Source organism: Durio zibethinus, chromosome 5, assembly GCF_047325235.1.
Source record: "Durio zibethinus cultivar Kanyao isolate XHJ-2024 chromosome 5, ASM4732523v1, whole genome shotgun sequence".
NCBI classification, from domain to species: domain Eukaryota; kingdom Viridiplantae; phylum Streptophyta; class Magnoliopsida; order Malvales; family Malvaceae; genus Durio; species Durio zibethinus.
In genome coordinates, this window is record NC_143166.1 from 20,090,143 (window position 1) to 20,112,745 (window position 22,603).

Here is a 22,603-nt window from a genome sequence, read left to right on the forward strand (position 1 = left end):
AAGAAATTTTTATGGATGTTGAACATTACCAATATTAGAATTTAACTCGAAGATTGATCAACTTTTAAAAGAATGAGATACAAGCAAATTTAAAAGAAAAATATAAGAGATTTAATAAATAAATTATACTTATATAATGTGAAAAGATAAAAAAATTCATTATTCAACTATTAGATTTATTTATTTTTTAAATATAAAAAACAATCCCTTTAATGAAAGTATTAATCTCATAAGAAAGAAGAGATCAATGCCTAATAGGTAGAAAAGTTTTCTTAGATTACTTTTTCACTAGGTGTTTTATTTTATTCTAATTAAAACTATGATATTTAAATGATGAAATTTATAAATTTGACATTAATCTCTAGTGTTCATTTGACTTCAAATTTATTTTAATAGGAAAATTTATACTTGTGCCTTTTATAAATGAAATTTTATATGCAAATTTGTAGTTCAAACCTAAGTTTTAAGTCATGGATGTGGAGGAAAATTGTAAAAAAAAAATTTCTTCTTACTAGTTAATAAAAACATAAATTACCTAGAAATACAAGATATTGAACTTGATTTTATACCCATTAATCAATGCTGCAATGAGAAAGAACTATTCTCATTAACAAATTTAATAGCTTCTTTCAAAAAAGTTGACTTGAGAAAGAAATAAAAAAAAGTTAATAAATTTAGTCCATGTGGGTTTTATGAATTAAAATTAAACCCTAATAATTGATCCAATTTCACATATAATTATAATATTAATATTTTTATGTTGCCATTCTTTATATTTTTTAAAGTAGGAATTCAAATGAAAGCTTTATTATGAGAAGTTATCACTCTAATTTGTGTTTTCAACTACGAGTGTAAGGGAAAAAAATAGAAAAAAAAATATTTAAGAAACTGTTTTGATAAGAATTAATTTACAAATGAAATATGAAAATAAATAAATAAATTTAACTAACCATGAGATTTTTTAAATTGGCATTAAACCTTTATAATTCAATCGAGTTTGTATATACCTAATATAAATATTATCTATCTTTTGTTTTGCTTATAATAGTTTTTACTATATAAATTATCGCTCTAACTCACATTTTAATTAAAAATAAATGCATAAAAATAGAAATAAAAACATTTATTAATCAAGTTAAGATATTGTTTTATGAATAATAAATTGCAAAGAATACGTGTAAGCTTTGAATTGATCCTTGTTTTGAAATGACAAAACATTCAAGCTAAATAAACTTGATCAAGATTTTGAAAAAGGATTTATTTAGTACATGTTCTTAAGTTTTATATTTTGGTACTAAATAAATAATATGATTTTCAAAGTTTAAATAAACCTTTCTTGGTGTCATATTTCTCAAACCAAATCTATCTTTAAAGACTATTTATTTAAGCTTAAATGAAAGTCTAATTGCTGTTTTTAAAGTGAACTTACTCATTTTGGACTTAATACAATTTTGATAACATTGTTTTTGAGAAATAGATTAACTTAAGAAAGCTGTTTTACAAAAACAAAGTTTTTCAACATTGAATTTTTTTTTTTTTTTTTGTATTAATTCATAAAGTCTTAATATTTGAATTTTATATGGTTAGAAAGCTCCTTGAGTCTACTTTCCAATGGATTAAACAAAATCAAAATCCAAATTTTCTAAGAAAAAATTTTGAAGTTTTACTAGACATTCTATAGTTGTCAGAAAAACTGCACAAGGTGTAAATTTGAAAATTCACTATAATTCGTACACAGTGAATTAGTGAGAAATTTATATGGATAGAAAGCACTTTAAGTCTAGTTTCTAAATCTTCAAACGGTTTGTGATTTGGATTTGTATAACTCGAGATATGATCAAATTAGTGAGTAGAGTGCAAAATAGGAGATAACCACCCAACCACTGACAGGATCGATCCCCTCATGGAAGGGATCGATCGGTTCATGATTTCAAAGGAAAATTGGTTCAAAACATGAACCAATCAATCCCCTCATGGAAATGATCGATCGGTTTTGGGTGAAAACACTCTAACGTCTATTTTTTGGTGCTTTTAACGGTTATTTTCTTCTCCTAAACACTTCTAATGGCTACCTCTTTAATTTCTCTACAATTGGGCACTCCAACACACCAAGAGGATTGATGAATTAAGAGAGTAAGAGCCAATAAGCCACATTTTCATTCTTTCAAAGAATCAAGAGTTTTTAGAGCTTCAAAGTCCATATCTTTGTATTTATTGTATCCAATTTTTATTTGTTGTCCATTCATCATTTTCTTGTACTTAAACTTAGCAAACACTTAGCCTTATAAAAGTTGTTCTATTGTTTGCAAAATTATCTTTGATATACAAAGGTGGAAGAGAACAAGAGGTGAGGTATCCTCTTAGAGCTTTATAGTGAGATTGGATAAAATACTACAAAGGGTAGAGGTTTCTATCTTAAGCCTTAGAAAGAAAAAGATAGGTTGTATTTTCAATTCAAGAATAGTGGATTGAAGCCTTGTTGTAAACAAGCAAGATGAGAGGACGTAGGTGCCTTATGGAGAATGATCGAACCTCTATAAATCATTGTATTTGATTTCTCTATCCTTATCTCCTTACAATTTATTGTTGTTTATATTTGATTTTAGATTCATTAATTGTTATTGTTTGCATTATATTTTCATCAAAAGTGCTTATTATTTTAATTTCCAGTCAACTATATTGAAATCATTTGTTTAAGAAGAATTTGGAGAAATCCAATTCACTCCCCTCTTAGATCACCATCTAACCTATAAAGCTAACAATTGGTATCAGAGCTTTGGTCTCTTTTTGTAGGTTTAACCACCTTAAGAAAAAATCCTATGGCTGAATTTTGGTTCCAAGATGGTGAGGAAGTCCTCAAAGCTCCTATGGTTTATAAATTTGAATTTTGTGAATGGACAAGGAGGATGAAGGTATCAATTATGGTCCAAGATTTTAGAGCTTGGAATGTGATTGAAAAAGGGCTTGGAACTCCTTCAAATGATGCAAAATACATGAGGCAAATGATTGATAATGCCAAGGTCAAGTGCTTACTATATGGAGCTCTTGACTCTCACAAATTCAACTTGATATCAAAGTGTCCAACCTCAAATGAGATATGGGAGAAGTTGGATGAAATACATGAAAGATAACAATCCAACCGAAATGCATCATGTCTCATGGCTCTTAAAGATCCAGAGGTAACCTCTAATTCTATTTATTCAAATTCATATATTTTTGATGAATTGCAAGATACTTATAATGAGCTATATGTTGAATGTGAATCAATGAAGAGGAAATATAAGAAAATGATTTCAAAGTTTAATGTAGAGAATGAGTTTTTAATGAATGCAAAAAATGCTTTGGAAAAAGAAAATGAAAAATTGAAAATAGATTTTGAAACCTCTCAAAATAGGTACGAAATTCTAGAAAAAGAGAATTTAGAATTAAGAAAGAAATTTGAAGTTTTGATGAATGAAAAACAAGAGCTTTTAAACAAGAGTTTAAGTAGTAAAATGATTAAATGCAATTTTTGTAATTTTCATGGTCATACTACACATACTTGTCCTATTAGAAGAAAAGTCCCATTTAGAATTAGGCAAGCATGGGTTCCAAAAGGAACAAGGGACTTGGTGACTAACTCTCAAGGATCCAAAGTAATTTGGATACCAAAAATCAAATGAGATTGTCTCTTGTAGGTATGCTAGAGCTAGGAACTACAATGTGAGATTGAAGATTAAATACTCTAGACACACAATGGAGATGGGTAACCTCTAAACTTTTATTTGAAGAAGATTTAAATTTGGTTACCTATTCTTGATGAAATTTGGATGCTTGATTGATTATGCAAAATTTGGTTAACATTGATTACAAGACATATGTTGCATAATCTTGAGAAAATGTGAGCTTGCATTCAATATGCATTTATTTTGCTCTTAAGTATGTTTGAGATGCTTGTTGAAATTGATTGTGGAGTTAAATTTCTTAAGCATACTTTTGTTGATAAATTTTTTATTGATTTGTGATTGTTAAATATGCTTATATGACCATGATGTTTAAAATTGCCTAACTTGTTTATAATGCTTGAATCTTCTGATATATGATTTAAACTTGATTGTTATATTTTAAATTATTATAACTCTCGATTTATGAATTTATGAACATCTTGTGCTTAAATTATAAATATTGTTGTTTGATTGTTCATATTTTGATTTCTTATGAAATAGTCCTGAAATATGCTTTAATTCTTTATCCTTATTAATTCAAGATTTATTTCTTCTCTTGTGTTGATGAATTGATGAACATTATGGGCTTAAGTGATATATATTGATTCTTTGTTCATTTATGTTTTTGGTCAAGATATGTGCTCATATGATGATTGGTTCAACTTGACTTTAATGCCTATGATTTGAAAATACTTAAATTTTTTATCTCTTGATTTTCAAAATATTTTTATATACTTGCTCTTGTGCTAAATTGATTCATTAATTTTGTGAAATATTTTGGATCTTGTGCTTAATTGATATATCTCTTGATTTGTGATTTTGAATATGATGAACTACTTGCTTGTAAATGATATGTGTGATTGGTTCATCTATTGTTCTTGTCAAGTGTGTGCATATATGATAAATGTGATTTTTCTTGACTTGACATGGTTGCAACATGACTTAAGTAAATGAATTTCTTATGATGCTTATTTTTAGCTTAAGTCATTGTTGATTATGGCCTATAATTTGTGTAGACATATTTGTGCTTCTATGCCTTGAATATCTTTTTTATGATAAATATGTCTTCCTTAAGTTTTTAGTTTTCATATGGCCTAAAATTTATTTTGGCATATTCTTTGGTGAGTTCTTAAATATACATGAATATTGAATATGTCTATTTTGTGTTCATGAATGATCTAAATGGTTTGATTTTTGCACATTACATGAGAATTTTTGCTTTAGTGCCATTCTTGTGCTATTTGATATTTAAATTGATATATGGCCTCTAGCTTAAGTATATATCTCCCTTGCAATTGGCAACTTGTGCTTAGTGAATAAATTTTCTTTTGCCTATAATGACTTAGAATTTAGAATTGTTTTCTAACAATTGGTATAATTTTTATCAATTGATTTTCTTGATACTTTTAATGAAAATCTTTTATCAAGAAAATTTTCTAAATCTATGCTAGGAGAACTTGAAATGAACATGAATGGGCCTACATTTTTGGAATTTCAAGAATAGCAAGCAAAGCATGTCATCCTCATCAATAAAGCCTAGTTTTGCTCAAATAAAGTGGATTGGAGAATTCAAAGCCAAATGAGCACAACAACAAAGCTTGACATGGATGGAGGTAAATGTATCAACTTTATGATATGATGTCTGAGTTTGAGTACATATACATGCTTGCTTTAATATGTGCAAATATATGATTTTGTTGTTAAATATATGAACACATTGCACAAATTAATCACCAAGCCACTTGGTAGATATTATTTTAACATTTTTAAAAGCTTGGATTGATTAATTCACCTTCATTAATATTCATGCCTAGTTCTTGATTGCTTCGATTAATAGTTTTTATTGCATGAATATTTCTTTGAATTTTTGGACATGGATATGAGTTGAATATATTGATTTTTTTTTATCTTTAAATTGCCTTGACTCATGGATTATGAACTTACAAATTTGAAATTTATATGCATGTTCATTGATTGAGATCATTGAGATAGCATGTACCACATTATGTCTAAATGTTTGTATCTTTATTGGCATATTGCTATATGTGATTTGAAATGCTTTTGCATATGCTTGTATGGTTTTGATTGAAAAATATGTTTGAATTTTGAAATAATTTGGATTATAATTGAATAATTATGCTTTCATTATTTCTTTGCTATAACATATGTGCTCATCATGTTTGGAGAATCATGCTTATATAATCTTTGTTATGACATGATGATAATTGAACCTCATTGCTCATTAGTACTTATGATATGAGCTTTTGGTTCTCGTTTGGATAGGATAGCTTATGAAAGATTACTATTATCATTTATGCATGTATTGAATAAATAATTCATATGCTTAAAGTATGTTTGTTCTATGAAAGTTGTTGAATAAAATTGCTTACAATTGGCAACAATTGGTATCAAAATTGCTAAAGATTTTTTTTTTTTACTTTCATAAATGATTATTTATGTGCCTATCCTTGATATAGCTTGTACCTTTCATGCAAAATTGTGTATGCCTTAAATTGATTAATCCTTATTTTGAAAATGAAGAGAAATCTTATAATACAATTTTGCTTGATTTGTTTTGTGATAACAATTGGTATGTTTCTTGATGACATATCTTTAACAATTGGTATGAGCTTGTATGCATGTGCTTGAATTTATGCTTAATTGCTATTGATGTTTTAGGTTCTAAGCACATCTTATGATAACATGATTTATGAGTAGATTGCATATCATTCATTATCCTTTGCTCATAAATTTCATGTAATAAATTTGATAACTTGTGCTAAAATGCCAAATTTGGATACACTTATGCTTTTGTGCTTGAATACATGTGTGTGAACTTCATTGTGCATATTATACTTGATTACATGCATTCAAAATACTCTTGATATTATTAGTATCAAGCATTTTGTCCCATGCCTTGAATTGATCTCTTTTTCTTTTGAAATGACAAAAAGGGAGAGAGAATTTAAAGATATTTCTTCTTATTGCAATTGATATAGGAGCTTAAACATTTGGTATATAAAGCATAAACAAAAGGGAGAAGAAATGTTTTATGAATATATTTGTTAATGATGCCTCTTTGTGTTTATTTGCTCATTAATATGCTCATGCCTTTTTAGTATGACAAAAAGGGGGAGAAATATCATATAAACAAATTTGCTTGTGCTTGACATGCATATGTTTGATTGTGCTTATTTCATATATTTGACTAGCATATGTTTGTTAAGTTGTGTTGGATTGAGATGTATAAATTGAGAGGGAGTTTTGCCATTGCATTAGGATGCATAAATTAAGAGGGAGTTTTCCAAAATGTCTTTCAAAATTTTAAATGTTTCAAAAAAAGTTCTTCTTCAAGCAAATTTATCTTTAAGTTTTGTCATATCAAAAAGGGAGAGATTGTTAGCCTTGAATTGATCCTTATTTTGAAATGACAAAACATTAAAGCTAAATAAACTTGATCAAGATTTTGAAAAAGGATTTATTTAGTACATGTTCTTAAGTTTTATATTTTGGTATTAAATAATATGATTTTCAAAGTTTAAACAAACCTTTCTTAGTGTCATATTTCTTAAACCAAATCTATCTTTAAAGATTATTTATTTGAGCTTAAATGAAAGTCCAATTGTTGTTTTTAAAGTGAACTTATTCATTTTGGACTTAATACAATTTTGATAATATTGGTTTTGAGAAATAGATTAACTTAAGAAAGCTGTTTTACAAAAACAAAGTTTTCCAACATTGACCTTATTTTATTTTTCTGTATTAATTCACAAAGTCTTAATATTTGAATTTTATATGGTTAGAAAGTTCTTTGAGTCTACTTTCTAATGGATCAAACAAAATCAAAATCCAAATTTTCTAAGAAAAGATTTTGAATTTTTACTAGACACTCTGCAGCTATCAAAAAAACTGCACAAGGCATAACTTTAAAAATTCACTATAATTCGTACATAGTGAATTAGGTGATGAACTTTGGATAGAAAGCACTTTAAGTCTAGTTTCTAAATCTTCAAACGGTTTGTGATTTGGATTTGTATAACTCAAGATATGATCAAATTAGTGAGTAGAGTGCAGAATATGAGATAACCACCCAGCCACTAACAGGATCGATCCCCTCATGGAAAGGATCGATCGGTTCTGGGCGAAAACACTTCAATGTCTACTTTTTAGTGCTTCTAACGGCTATTTTCTTCTCCCAAACACTTCCAACGATTACCTCTTCAATTTTTCTATAAATTGGGCACTCCAACACACCAAGAAGATTGATGAATCAAGAGAACAAAAGCCAACAAGCTATATTTTCATTCTCTCAAAGAATCAAGAGTTTTTAAAGCTTCAAAGTCCATATCTTTGTATTTATTGTATCCAATTTTTATTTGTTGTTCATTCATCATTTTCTTGCACTTAAACTTAGCAAACACTTAGCCTTAGAGAGGTTGTTCTGTTGTTTGTAAAATTGTCTTTAATATATAAGAGTGGAAGAGAATAAGAGGTGAGGTATCCTCTTGAGAGCTTTGTAGTTAAATTGGGTAAAATACTACAAAGGGTAGAGGTTTCTATCTTAAGCCTTAGAAAGAAAAAGATAGGTTGTATTTTCAATTCAAGAATAGTGGATTGAAACCTTGGTGTAAACAACCAAGAAGAGAGACGTAGGTGCCTTGTGTAGAAGGATCGAACCTTGATAAATCATTGTGTTTGATTTCTTTATCCCTATCTCCTTATAATTTATTGTTATTTATATTTGATTTTAGATTCATTAATTGTTATTGTTTGCATTATATTTTCATCAAAAGTGCTTATTATTTTAATTTTCATTCAACTATATTGAAATCATTTATTTGGGAAGAATTTAGAGAAATTTAATTCACCCTCCTCTTGGATCACCATCTAACCTATAAAGCTAACAATATGTAGAAAATAATTTGTAGGATTTATTAACGTTATATTAAACCCCTAGCTTCCATTCAAGTTCATATGTTTTATAAACACTTTTTCAAATAGTTTTTATATGCATTTTTATCTTTTTAGAAGAAAAAATTATATAAAAATTTTCTTATTAAATCTTCTTTTGAAGCCCATGTTTTAAGCAATTATTATACAAGAAAATAAATATATTTATTTTTCTTAATCAAGTTAAATTATTGTTTTGATAAAAATATTAAATTTAAAAATAATAAAGTAAAAAAAAATTCAACAGCAAGATTTATGAACCTTATAGTATTTGATATTAATATTTTCACTTTTCCTTTTTATATATATGTGCCTTTTAAAAGCAAAAATTTATACATAAAAAAAAGTTTTATTATTATAACTAAATCATTATCATTCAATACCTGTATTTAACAAAAGAATATAGTGAAATGAAGTAAAAATAATCATAAATATTTTGGTGTAATTTTTTTTTATCTAACAAATCTCATCCCCTTATTATAAGAATTAAGAGAAAAATGTGTAATTGAGACATGAAAGATACTCATATAATTTTCACCCTAAAGAGATTAAAATTATAAGTCACAAGAAAATCAAAAATAAAATATATAAATATTACAAAATCAAAGACTTAAATAAATTTTAACAAATAATAATTTTAAAGAAAATGAATATTAGAAAATTAAAAATCAATAATCCAAATAAATATTAGACAATTAAAAGTTTATTATGTTTTATGTAATAAAATTATGATATAAATTTAGAATTTATGTAAAAACGACTTGACATTTATAATTAAAAGTTGATAATCTAAATAAATGTTGGACAATAAAAAATTTATAGTGTTTTATGTAATAAAATTAGGATATATAAGTTTAAATTTTATGTAAAAAAAATTTGTTGTTTATTGTAAAATATTTGAGTTTTATATATAATGATGAAGATTATTTTAAAATTGTATGGATGATGTATTAAATAATTGTTATTATAGAGAATAATATGGTTATTTAATTTTTAATAATTTTAAAAAGAGAGAAAATTAAAAAGTACTCTCTCTATTCTTTTTTTTTTCATTTTTTTAACTTTTAAAGTTTTTTTTATTTTTTAAAATTATATTTTATGATTTTTTATTTTTTAATATTAAAATTCATAAAATTTTAATTTTATAAAATATTTAATATTTAATATTAAATATATTAAAATAAAAAAAAATTAACTCAATAAAAATGAATAAATGACATATTTTGCGCAAAGGGCGTATGTACTTTTGTTGCTGCGTAGCTCGCAGCCGTAATTGCATAGAAACCTTCGAACACGCGTCAATGGACGATTGCTTAACGGGTAACTTCTGGATCACATGACATGGGAAACGCCAAATTAAACAGCTTCAACAGCACATAGATAACGTTGGTAGGTCCCGCAATCGACGACGTGTTATATCCACGTCAGCAAAAGTTAACGTTCTCAACGTACACGTCAGCCCAAAGTAAAGACAGATAGATGGAGAGAGAAAGAAAGAGCAAACCAAACCAAACAGGAAGAAAGAAAGAAATGCGAAGATAAATGAGAATTAATCAGAACGGAAGCTCAAACTCAAAAGGCTGACCATTTTTTTTCTCTTTTATATAGAATTTTCTTGGAATTTCAATTTCCTGTTTTCTTTTTCTTGGGAAACTAGCCGAAGGTACTTGTACCGTTCATGGATTTGTCAAATTTGGATCTTTGCCTCTTAGATCTCTTTGTATAATTGATCAGCTGAATAAATGTATAGAGTTAAATTTGAGGTTTATCTGCGTTCTTATATTTAGATTTTCTTTTTTGTTAAAGATTACTTGGTTGTGCTTAGGTTTGATTCTGCTTAAGGATTAGGGAGAATTCTTAAAAAAAAAAGAAAAAAAGAGTTGATCGAAAAAGAATAATTCTAATTAGTTTCTCCTGAATTTGTCAGATTGGTGATTCTTATTTTTTCCATTTTGCTGTTTGAATTAATAGAAATTAAAGTTCTTGAAGTTATAATTGCAATATTTATTTATTTATTTATTTTTACAAAAAACAAAAAAAAGTGTGATGGTTCAAACCTATGAAGTCTACCCAAACCTGGGGTCAGGAGGTTTTTCTTGTTGAGTGACAAGTTTTACGTTTCTTTGGTTAAAGTAGAAATCAGTGGATGCCACTGGCTTTTGTCCAAAGTTAGCCGATTTTTAGAAGTTGAAGGAAAGCAAGCATTTCTAGTATTTGGGATCTCTTTGACGCTTGAAATATGCTCTTATGCTGGTCATTCTTTATCAGGCATAACCATAAATTAGAATCATCTCATCCTCTGTTCCCCGGTCTTTTTGGTTATTTTATTTGAAACTTCCATACTGTAAGGTGTCTTTGCTCTTAGATTACATATGCAAGCATTTAGATGTCTCAGTTGTTATCCTGAATTTTTGTAGATCCTGGAAAGTGTAGCTGGAGATTGCTTCATCAAAAGAACAGCATCTTTTTCTCAATTATCAAGCTCATGAATTTGAAGTGATAATTTGAATATTTACGAGAAGACACTTTGGGATCTTGGAGTTTACTTTGAAATGGAGAAAATCTGTGAATTCTGCACAACTTCAAGACCAGTTGTTGATTGTAAAGCTGATGCAGCACATCTGTGCCTTTCCTGTGATGCAAAGGTCCATTCAGCCAACGCACTTTCCAACAGACATCTTCGTACCCTTCTATGTGACTCATGCAGATACCGCCCATCTTATGTTTGGTGTTTGGATCATTGGCTGTTCATGTGTCGAGGTTGTGACAAAAGTGTCCATGATGTTTCTTCCCAGCACCAGAGACATGCAGTTAGTAGTTATTTAGGGTGCCCTTCTGCTAAGGATTTTGCAGCATTGTGTGGTTTTGAATTGAATGAGGTTGAAAACGACGTTATTCAAGATCATTCTTTATCCAATTCGCTTGTTTCTATGATCCCCAATGCAGTTAAACTGGGTAATCTAAGACAGTCTTGTTCCCGAAAAGGAGTCTCTTCAAGTAAATCCAGTGTGACTTCAATCCCTGCAGCAGGACGTAATGTTGGATCAAACAGTCAACATATCAAGGTTAGTTGGCAGGATTTACTAGTTTTCAAGTAGATCTATATAATTTGTTACTATTCTGTTTAACTGCTCTATTGGTAATCAGCTATTATTATGCAGGCACCGTTGACATTTTTATTGACAACTCGAGAGTTTCCCCCAACATGATGTCAGCAATGTGCGGCAAGCTTATGTAACCCATTGTTAGCTATCCCAAGTATTGGTAAAGATCCTAGATATCAAAAAGTTCCTCCCTCCTAAAGATTTATGCGTTTTAGCTTAATAATTAGTAAAATTTCAAATCTAGTAGAGTTTTGTCTAAAATTTTCTAAGTCGTAGATTAGGTCTTTCTGTAAACCTGTAGGATCATCCTGAACACTGAACTAGTTTATTAGACTATCAGTTATAAGTTTTAATGCCACACTCACATATGTTAGAAAGATAAAGCTATTTGCCCAGATTACTTATTAATTGCTTCCAATATACCGCTTTGGTCAGAATCATTTAAAGCAATGTCAACTAGTAATATTTGAACAACTTAAATTAGATAGCCTGAAGTTCACCCTTTATATAGCTTTTCAAAATGTCCTGCCTTAAACTTAAAATTGTATTAAAAGAATCGTACCTAAAAGCTTGCAAAAAAAAGACAGATTTATCACTCTAAAAATGGAATGACTTGAAAAATGAGTTTTGAAATAGCAACTGAAAATTTTTGAAGGGTTCTCGCCAGCCTTTGGCATAGAAGGGATTTTTGTTTTCTACCTAGGGCCTAATCAAAATTGATGTGTTGAGTATTTCTAGCTAGTAGCTACTTGTCCTTTATTTAGTCAGCAAATCAGTTTATCAGTTAGTGCATTGAATGGAGGTGCCTGCCATGTGATAGCATCGAGAGGAGGAGCTGATTCTGCAAACCTACTGAAACAAATTAGCCATAATATACTCTGCTGCTGCTTAGCTTGTGGTGCAATGATGACAGGGCTTCATTTTCAAATATATACCAGTAGCAAAAGACCAGTGCATAGTTGATACATCATATACCAGAAATGTTCAACATTATAGCAATGCATTTCTTTTCATTCTTTTTCAACTACTGTTCTCTTCATTTTCAAATATTATTTTCTTTTCTCCCACATGTTGATCTTTCCATTTATAAAGTGTTTGATCCACTTTGATTTTTTTAGTTTTGGATGTGGAATAGATTTTTCATTTCTTGCTCAGATAACATAAGGCATATTACAACCAATGGTAATTGGTAGGTTTCGAAATGTATTCAGATGATTTAAACCATGATAACAATTAGGTCAGTTCAAACTTGGAGTTCTTGCTGATCTCAGGAGTTTGTTATTAATTCTAGTAAATTAACCTCAAGCTATTCAGGGTATGTAATATAATTTTATTTATTAAAAACATTCACTTCATGGTTCCTAAGGGCGAAGCTTATTACTCTTCTTAGTGTGTCCTTGTTTTATTGCAGGTTATGAACAAAGGTCAATGTCAGTAAAACACTTCCTTTATTCTTCAACAGATTTTTGACCTGAAAAGCTTCAGCTCACTGAGGGACATAGCCATTTACCTATTATTGGCGGCCTGGAACAAGCTGACACATCTTCTTCAATATGTAACTGTTCAAAAAATCCTGATGGTAAAATAGTCCAGGAGATTGGTACCAATCTCCACCATAAGTGACAATTCACTCGAGGAATTGCATGCAGATCCTCTGCCTTTGTCATTTACTTATCTGGAGAATTTATTGTCATATTCATCTTATGGGATGCCTTTATATGGAGAATCTTTTTGGCAATGCAGAAGTCCAATTCATAGTAGTCAGGTTTGTTCCACTGATCACAAATTATCAAAATGGATTGTTAATTGTAGATCATTAGCCATATGTTCAACTTTAATACATCATTCATAGAACATAGGAGTTCCTTGACGACAGAAAGAAGTCTTCTTTTATGATTGGCAAATGCACTGGGTATCAGACTAGTGCTGAGCTATTTGACTGTTATAGTTCTGTTGTAGCCTACTTTCTTGTTAAATTCCATATCATGTTAGTAAGTTACTTAGTTCACATATGTGATCACTTGAGGCAATTTTCTAAACCCAGGATGAATTGCGGTTATGTTGACTGCAAGCTATGGTTTATTAATTTGGCCGAGCCATTGGACCCTTTCAATTCACTCAGATGCAGGCTTTTGTTTATGAGTGACTCATGCATAAGTTGTTTCCGTAAGCTGGACACTGTTATGGGAAGGGAAAAAAAATATAAATAGACCATTAAAACTCCTAATAACAATTTGGGCAATAACCATTCTAGAACAAATAACTTCTTTTCAATTTAAATTAATTTCTTGCTTTTTGAAAGTTACCCTAAGTCATAAGGCACCGTTTCTTTGATGTTTTTGCTACTTTTTTTTGTATTATTTGGAAAAAAATGAATAGAAAGCAAAAGGCCAAAATTAAAAAAATGAATACAAAACAAAAGGCAAATAGCAAACACCATATATCAAAAGCATCAACCAAATGGAGCCTAACTTTTTCTGGCTTTGATGTTAATAAGCACAAAATTACTGCTGCTCTGGTTATCACTTTAATGCTATGGACACTTTTCTTATTTCTTTGTCACCCTTGTAACAATATAATTGAGATTGTGAAATTGATTTCCTGAAAGCAACAAGAATTTAAGAGTATAATAACACAAACAAAAAGATAACCACTGCTTTTTTTCTGGGTACAAGAATAGTAAATAAATATTGGGGAAAAGGTCTGACTATCAATTACAGAAACAGAATTATTGTAAATAAAATAATCATAAAAAGCAAATACTAAATTCCTTGCTGTACAACAAAGAGGCAGAAAGTTCTTATGGAATTTGATCTGGGTTTAGGTCTTCTCATGCATGGTTACTTTTAAGCATTTACTGTGGTCTCAAATTTTTTTTAGTTTCTCATTCTGTGGTCTTTACCTTGTACATATAAAAAGATTTTCCTGTTCGTGTAATAGTAACGATTATATTGTAGGAGTGACGACAAGTATGAGTTTTGAACATGATCAGTCTTTGAAGTGAACTGTGTTCATTAATTGAATTTCGCAGTTATGGTCTCAAAATATGCAAGACCTTGGAGTTTATGAAGACATTTTTTACAAAGATGATTTTAACATGCCTGATATTGATTTAAGTTTCTGGAACTTTGAAGACCTTTTCGGTGGTGATCAAGATCCAACCAGGGCACTACTTGGTGATAAAGATTTCTGTTGTTCATATATGGAGAAGGATATGTCCTTCAATAAATCAGATAATGGTAATGCTAGAGCAATGAAGGTTAGGATCATGGCACTCTTTTTATCTTATGACTTGCTAATGCAGATATTTTGCTAGGAGGCCTTTATAAAGGTATAAGAAGCTTCAAGAGCAATTAGACTTTTTAACCACATTTTTTCATATGAATGACACTGAAGAATTTGAAAATATGTATAGAAAGAAAATACAAATTAACAGAAGAAGTTGCATGGTTCTACCCTGCTATCAGTAGCGGATCTAGGATTTTTTCCGGAGGTATTCAGGATTTATCCACTAAAGAACTACCAACGGATTTATCAATTCTGTCAGCGAAAAGGGAATATAAGAAAAATTTTTGGGGTATCCAAAAGAAAACTTTCCTTGGAATTTTTTTGTTTTCTAATCTTTGGAGGTGTCTATGGACACCCTACTAATACACATGGATATCCTCTGCCTGCTATTACTTTAGGATTTGAAAATGTTAGAATTATCACATTCAAAGATCCAGTAAATTGAAGGGAAATGCAAATACTTACATTTAACAACTATTACTCTATTCATGCTTCTACAAGAGTCTAAAGATAATTTTTTTCAACAAGCTACATTGAGAGATTGTTGTTCAGTCTTACAAGAATAATGATTAAATTCTAAACACATCTGTTTTCTTGGTTTTTTTTTTTTTTCCTTCTTATTTCCAAACTAAACACATAAGTAGAAGAAATAATCAGTTAATAATTTAAGTTGTGTATTATGTGAATGATAATATTTTATTTTTTCAAAATAATTTGTAAAGAAAGGAATTGTTAGACGGACAGACAGGTTAACACTTTTTTCAGCATATTTTTTTTCAAGAAAAAGAACATTGACACTATAAAAATAGAACAGAAATTTGAATAAAAGTAATTATATATTATTTTCCATACTACCTGACTTTCAATGTATACTTTTGTGTACTCTCACTATGTGTCGTCCATGTTAAAGAATTCCTCTTATATTTATAGAAAGAGAAAGACACACACATGCACACAACTTTTATTGCAGAGAAAAACCTCTGCAACTGTGTTTTCAAGTTGAAGAGTACACCTTATCTTCAAGTTATCTCAAAATCAGATAGAAGTTTACGTTCTCTTATACCGACTTATATTTGCTTTGCATGTGGAAAGTTGAAACTAGAGCAGAAAATTTTGAAGTACCTTTAAATCTTTCATTTATGTGTACCTTTCAAGCCAGGATGCTTCTGTGGCCTCATCTGTTTACGTGGTTCTGTATGCTCACACAGAAATTAATATGGATCCTTCTGACCACATTCATAACTTACAGGGGATCATTGGTTCTCCTTGCACAATTCGACCATCTAATTCAACAATGTCCTTCTCTGTTTCAAGGTTTGGTGCTGAAAGCAGTGGTACTGAATGTCTTGATACTAGATTTTCACCTATCGCACAGGGGGAAGCATCATGCATTTCAGCTGACTTAGACAGCTTGCATTCAGAAGCCAGAGAAAATGCCATGATGAGGTACAAAGAAAAGAAGGCGGCCCGACTCTGAGTATCAGGTTTCTCTTTTCTTGCAGATTTTATATTCTTCCACTGCTGTTTCCACAAGTTCAGTGGACTTTTTTTTTTCCCCCTAGTACTTAAAAGTTGCTGCACCCACTAGGAACCAAAATGAATAACTTGTGGTTTTTAGCCTCAGCCTTATTTCCATCTTCCTGAGCACTTCAAAAAATTTCAAAATCCTACCCTCTAACAGGTAAATCCAGAAATAGGTTACCACAAGTTTGTACTGCAAAATGACCTCTTGATCACTTTATCTTACAATTTATAATGTTGTAGCTTTATGATATTATAAGAAGCTAAAACACCAGCAGGTCACCTGAAATATGTGCTAATCTTGAGAATTAATATCAAGTTTGAACCTGAAAATTTGTGAAGACGCCATTACAACAGTACTTTCTCTATATCTTCACTGGTGGACAAAGTATTTTGGGGCATTGAAGCCTTGAATTCAGTGGAAGCAAAATATACCAGTGTTCTATTGAAAATTAGTAAGTGATATTCCTAGTTTTTTCAAGCTTCAAGTCTTGTACAAAAAGTGTGTGGGCTTTGCAAACATGCACATGCCCAGTTACCAACTTTTAAATATGGTGATGCACCAGAAAATAAATGCTGATAGACATATTGCCACTGCCCCCCACCCCACAAAAGATAAAAGGGGCAGATAAAGGGGCTAGCTATCTCTTTGATTAGTCTTTCTTATAGCAGATGCATCACCTATGTTCAGGCATGAAAGACAAATTCAATCTGCATCTCGGAAAGCTAGAGCTGATGTGCGAAAGAGGGTAAAAGGACGATTTCCTAAGACGTAGGGCTATGATTCTGACAATGCTAATGTGACAAGGAGCTATTAGGTCCTCTGTATTTATATTGTACATAGTACCACTTCTAGATTCAGTTAGTTCCACATGTTAGTCACGCTTCTATTTAAACTCGACCAATTCTTTCAGTGCAATCTATTTATAGCTCTGATCCTAACAGGAAAAAAAAAAAAGGCTTTTGTATTCATGAAAATTGCATACCAGATTTATTTTAAAAGGTTTTCTAAACTTCAACTGTCATACTAAAACGCTGTAGATATAGCATCTTCTCTTGTGGAAGTTGATATTGTCTGTTAATTGTCTTTGAAGTAATACCGTCCTTAACAAACACCCGAATATGTGCATTGGTTGTTAGTTGTAATGATTTAAGACTCGTGCTGATGCGAGTGATACTTTAATGTGTATGTATCTCAAGGAAGTATTTGGTGAAAAACCCTTTGATTAAATTGGATATCTGATCTGTGACAGCCACCCAAATTTATGGTCTTTGAGTTTAATTCTTATAAAATATATAAAAAAAAAAACTTTTGAGTTTTGTTGGTCGTATATATTACAAAAGAATTGGATTTTTTTAAAAAAAAAATTTTGGACACCAGCTTTTGATGTGAAATAAGAGATCCTGCTAACGTTTTTTAGCTATAGAGCAGCTGTGTCATCCGTCAAGTTAGCAGGTTGATGAGTAAATAAAATATGGAATGGACCACACTCTCATAATTGAAACTTGGGATGGTGATTAGGAAAAATACCATAATCCTCTTCTCATCTCACAAAACTTCACTGGAGGGACGCCGTTTGGCCCTTTGCCTGATAAATGCCCAGCAACAGCTACGTGGGCAAAGAGCGCAAGCATTGGCATGGCCGAACTGAAATGAAAATGAAAGACAAACCTAAATGTTAATTAAAAATTAAGGGTCTACACACAAGAAATGTATGGCTAACTTAACAACCATGACAATAGCATAAATGAGTTTTTGATTGGAAGATTTCGTAGTTTTTTTTTTTTTTTTTTTTAAATTCACGAAAGAGTTTGAAATTAGATCTAATATAGCCTAAGGAAGAACAATTGGACAAAAAGAGGTAGTTATAGTTGTGAGAATGAAGCAAACTCTCTCTCTCTCTCTTAGAAAAGAATGATGGCTTCCCTCTTCCCAAATGACCTTCTTGAAAATTTTGTAAAACTCCTTACAATCAATTAACTTCAATTACAAGCAAATTATTATATAATGAAATGCGTCTCTAACAGCAACCGGGCCTTAGCATTTCATATATCTTCTTCACAGTAACTAATTTCCTTTCCTTTTCAAATGGAAAACTTTGTTAAAAGAAAAAAAATATATGATTATTAGCTCAACTTAATTGAAATGAAATTTCTTTCATTATTTAATAAAATTTAAATTTATTATATAAATTCCTTTCATTTAAGGTAAAACAATGGGGTCCCTTATGTATATATTTGTTTTTTTATTTATGTCATGAAATTTTAAATTTGGAATGATTTATATTTATTAAATTGGGTCCTATAGCTGAGAAAATTATAATAACCGTTGGATTTAAACGATTATGATCTGACGATGATCACCCCCTCCCTTGCTCTAGGCTGGGACAGGGTCCGGCTCCATGTCAAAAACTCCAGGAAAGAAAAAAAAAAAAAAACACTTATGGGGTTAACCCTGGCAGATATAATCAAACCAAGAGGATATTTACGCCATTTCATTATGATCTGAATCGTGCGTTGCTGCAATGCAGGGGCTTTTTTCTCTGCTGCTGCATGCAAAATCGCAAATGTGATTGCGGACGGGGTTAACTCACAAACGTGAGCTGGACTCTCTCTCTACGATGAATCTCTATAAAGTACTAAGAGTGTTATTTCCATTAAAGCTCGTACACCATTCAAAATATCTTGATCGAAATCAAACGGTCCACATGATCCACGACGTTTCATCTTCCAGCCCAGAGAATTAGAAAATAATTCAGATTAATCAAATGACTTAAATGTCCTCAACAGAGTGATTATAATCGGTTGTAATCGAGGGGCGAACTGAGTAAAAAGGTGTAAAAGTGGACAAAGGGCAATTCTGTTATGCGTTTGTTTTAACGGTTTTCAGAATTCTTTTTTCTTTCTTTCTCTTCACTTCACTGTGGCCCACTTGTTTCCCTCCAATTCCCTCTTGTATAAACCACTCTTGTTCTTCCTCCATTTCTCAAATTATCTCCTCTCCCTTTTTTTTCTCTCTCCAAACAAAACAAAAAGAAATCCCTCTCGCTGCTCTCAGAAGAAAACCAGAGGTGTTCTCCGAAGGTTCAGGTGAAAGTCAAATTTGCTTGATTGCAATGAATTTTACTCACTTAATCGCTGTTTTCTAGGGCTTTGATTCGAGACTTCTTCATTTTTCACTCATTTTCTGCTTTCTGTAAAAGCCTTTTCAAGCTTCAGAACATTCATTCGCAAATGCAAAACGACAACTGTTCAACTGTCTATGGCGACCTCGCAGCCAAACAACAGAACGATGACCAGAGCGATGGAGTTTACTCTTCCTCCACCACCTCATCCTCCGCTGCCTCTGCCGCCGCCTCTCTCTTCGCTCTGTACCATCCCCGCCTTCTCATGCAACAACATCAAGACATGATCAACCGCCATAACCTCTGCCTCACACGTCTCCGCGAAGCTGCAAAAGAAGCCGAAGCACTCCGCCAAGAGAATACCTCTCTGCGGTCAGTCAACCGCGATCTCAACAAGCAACTCAGCGCACTGATCCAAGCCTCTGTGCAGAACCACTTCGCATCGTCCGATTACAACACGACGCCGTTCGATTTGGTGAATGCGTTACGAGGACTTTGTCTCAGTGGTGGAGGCGTAGGGGAGGAAGAGGTATCTGATGAGAGTCCAACAAGCGTGATGGAAGGTGCGGTGGATGTGGAGAGGGTTATGTTGCCTAAGAGCATATCTGTTAGGTCAAATGGATATCTAAAGATGATGAATCAAGCTGGAGCGAGTCATCGTGGAAAAACTCGGGGACCAACTCGGCCTGGAAATGCGTCTCAGCTCAGTGGAGCGGTGAGTTTATTTTTCTTTTTCTTTTAAATTTTTTTCTTACTTTGTTGTAAATGTAAATTGGTAATTGTAATATATATATATATATATATATATGTGTGTGTGTATATATGTATAAATATTTATTTATTTATTTATTCCTAGAGCTATGTTTATTTTCTTTTTAGTATTCCTTTTTTTTTTAATGAAAGTCTTCGTTAGCAGTTAGCACTGTGGCTTGGCAATGAAGCAACGAACTAACTAAACTTAATCATGTTAGACGCCGAGTGCGATTATATCAGAGGACGACATCTGTTTTTTTTTTTAGTTTTTCTTATCATTAGGGGCTTTGGGGAGAGCACAGTTGAAAGGACTCGGTGATTGGCCTCTATTTTAGCACCATAAGATGATTATTGCATTGCTTTAGTTTAATTTGACAGTTAAAAGAGAATGAACTGGGCCTCACATTTTTCTGTCTGGTCAGAAATCAAACTCTTTTATTTCCTATCGCTAAATCCATTGGCCCTTTAAATGTGTCAGATTTGTATATTGTTGTTTGTATGGCCAACCGTTTGTTGCCACCGTAAGAATGTGGAATGAAAATATTATTTATACTAATAGTAATAGGTTTACAGTTGATGATCTTCTTCTTAGTACTTAATGAAAGGGCTGAGTAAATCTTTTTAGGTGAACGTGCAGCAGAAGGTGTACGTGCAAGGAGGGAAGAAGGAGGAAGAGCCACTTGAACTGGAAGTGTACAACCAAGGCATGTTCAAGACTGAACTCTGCAACAAATGGCAAGAGACTGGTGCCTGTCCTTATGGAGATCACTGCCAGTTTGCTCACGGTATTGAAGAGCTTCGCCCTGTAATCCGCCACCCTCGCTATAAGACTGAGGTTTGCAGGATGGTCCTTGCTGGTGATGTTTGCCCCTATGGCCATCGATGCCATTTTCGGCATGCACTTACTGAACAGGAGAAGTTCATGGGCCACCTCAAGCCCAGTACCAGGTAAAACTTGAGCCGGTGGTCATCATATTGGTTGGTTTCTGTAGAGACTAATGTTCAAAATTTCTTAAAGATAATATGCTTAATGTAGGAAGGTTATAGGTATGGTGGACGTATATAAAATTGGAATAATGAGAATCATTAAAAATAAAAATAAAAAGTTAGCAAAGATGGAGATTGGTAGAAGGTTTGTGGTCCCGGAAGGTGGGAGATTTGTTGAGGTTATTAGAGATTTTCACTCTTGTTTTTTGCTTTGTTTTTTAATATTTTTGTTTCTTCAAGTATGACATTAAACCATGATAAACTTGCTTGGATGTTTGGTGAGCTCATACCAAGCAAAAGTCCAACACCAAAAAAAAAAAAAGAATCAGTAAAACATAAATTTGTAATGATGTTCTTTGCTTCTGGGAAAGTAAGAAACATGTGTTTGTTTGGAGTGAATTTTGATGTGATTAGCCTCATTGAAGTGTTGTTGAAGGAGCATTTGGGTCTATGCCTGATGATGCGGCATAAACATACATATGATGTATGCTTTTTTACGTTCTCTTTTAAGCATTTAATATATCATTTGGAGTAAATGACAGTTGCCACAGCTGTCTAATTTGTTACAATGTAATAAATTAATTAATTAAAGAAATATCCTCTCTGTGTCTGGACAACAAAAAGGCTAGCGTGCTCCAGTGGAGTACTGAAACCAAAGATGATTAATTGAAACCACCTCGCATATTTGTACAGAAAATAATAGTGTGCATAGAATATGTTTTCACTCACAGGATGAACCAATTTATCAATCATTAAGAATTTTCGCCACATTAGCATTGCGTATTGTAATAGTTTAGATCTACATGTTAGTAATAAAAATTTTCCACCTTTAATTAAATATCCATTTATGTACGTGTTGATATGCCAACTTTTCTTTTTTCTTTTTTTATTTTTTAAAAATCAATCGTCTATCCTATTTGGTTATAAAAACTTTGTATATTATGCCACCGTGAGTTCGTGTTGAATAGTACCCTTATCTTCAAGTTATCTTAAAAATTTTCATTTGCTAGTATTACTACGATTGCTTTATCACTTTCTATTATGTGGCACTGCATGCATTTTGGTTGTCAATTGTTATGACAAATGACACTTCTTTATATGTTTCTAAATTTTAACCAAGTGATGAGAGAATTAGGAAATTTTTCATGATAAGCATTTTCATTTGTTATTT

The 22,603-nt window shown here is 31.3% G+C and overlaps 1 protein-coding gene and 1 pseudogene across 4 annotated transcripts; both read left to right on the forward strand.

The window, feature by feature from the left end:
• Positions 1 to 10,154: 10,154 nt before the first annotated feature.
• On the forward strand, positions 10,155 to 17,535 carry LOC111282500 (putative zinc finger protein At1g68190; annotated as a pseudogene). The gene is made up of 6 exons (XR_016342179.1): positions 10,155 to 10,317; positions 11,072 to 11,719; positions 13,170 to 13,523; positions 14,790 to 15,017; positions 16,296 to 16,519; positions 17,259 to 17,535. The product of XR_016342179.1 is annotated as a putative zinc finger protein At1g68190 (transcript).
• A 1,765-nt stretch (positions 17,536 to 19,300) lies between these two features.
• Positions 19,301 to 22,091, forward strand: LOC111282642 (Zinc finger C-x8-C-x5-C-x3-H type family protein). 3 transcript variants are annotated; one of them, XM_022870817.2, is made up of 3 exons: positions 19,301 to 19,657; positions 19,771 to 20,407; positions 21,083 to 22,091. In XM_022870817.2, the coding sequence occupies exons 2-3, from the start codon at positions 19,802 to 19,804 to the stop codon at positions 21,395 to 21,397; spliced, it is 921 nt and encodes a 306-aa protein (XP_022726552.1). In that variant the 5' UTR covers positions 19,301 to 19,657; positions 19,771 to 19,801; the 3' UTR covers positions 21,398 to 22,091. The 3 variants fall into 3 exon arrangements, with proteins under 3 accessions (XP_022726552.1, XP_089616970.1, XP_022726550.1); XM_089760844.1 differs by having other exon boundaries at positions 21,086 to 22,091; XM_022870815.2 differs by having other exon boundaries at positions 19,303 to 19,657; positions 21,071 to 22,090.
• Positions 22,092 to 22,603: the final 512 nt, after the last annotated feature.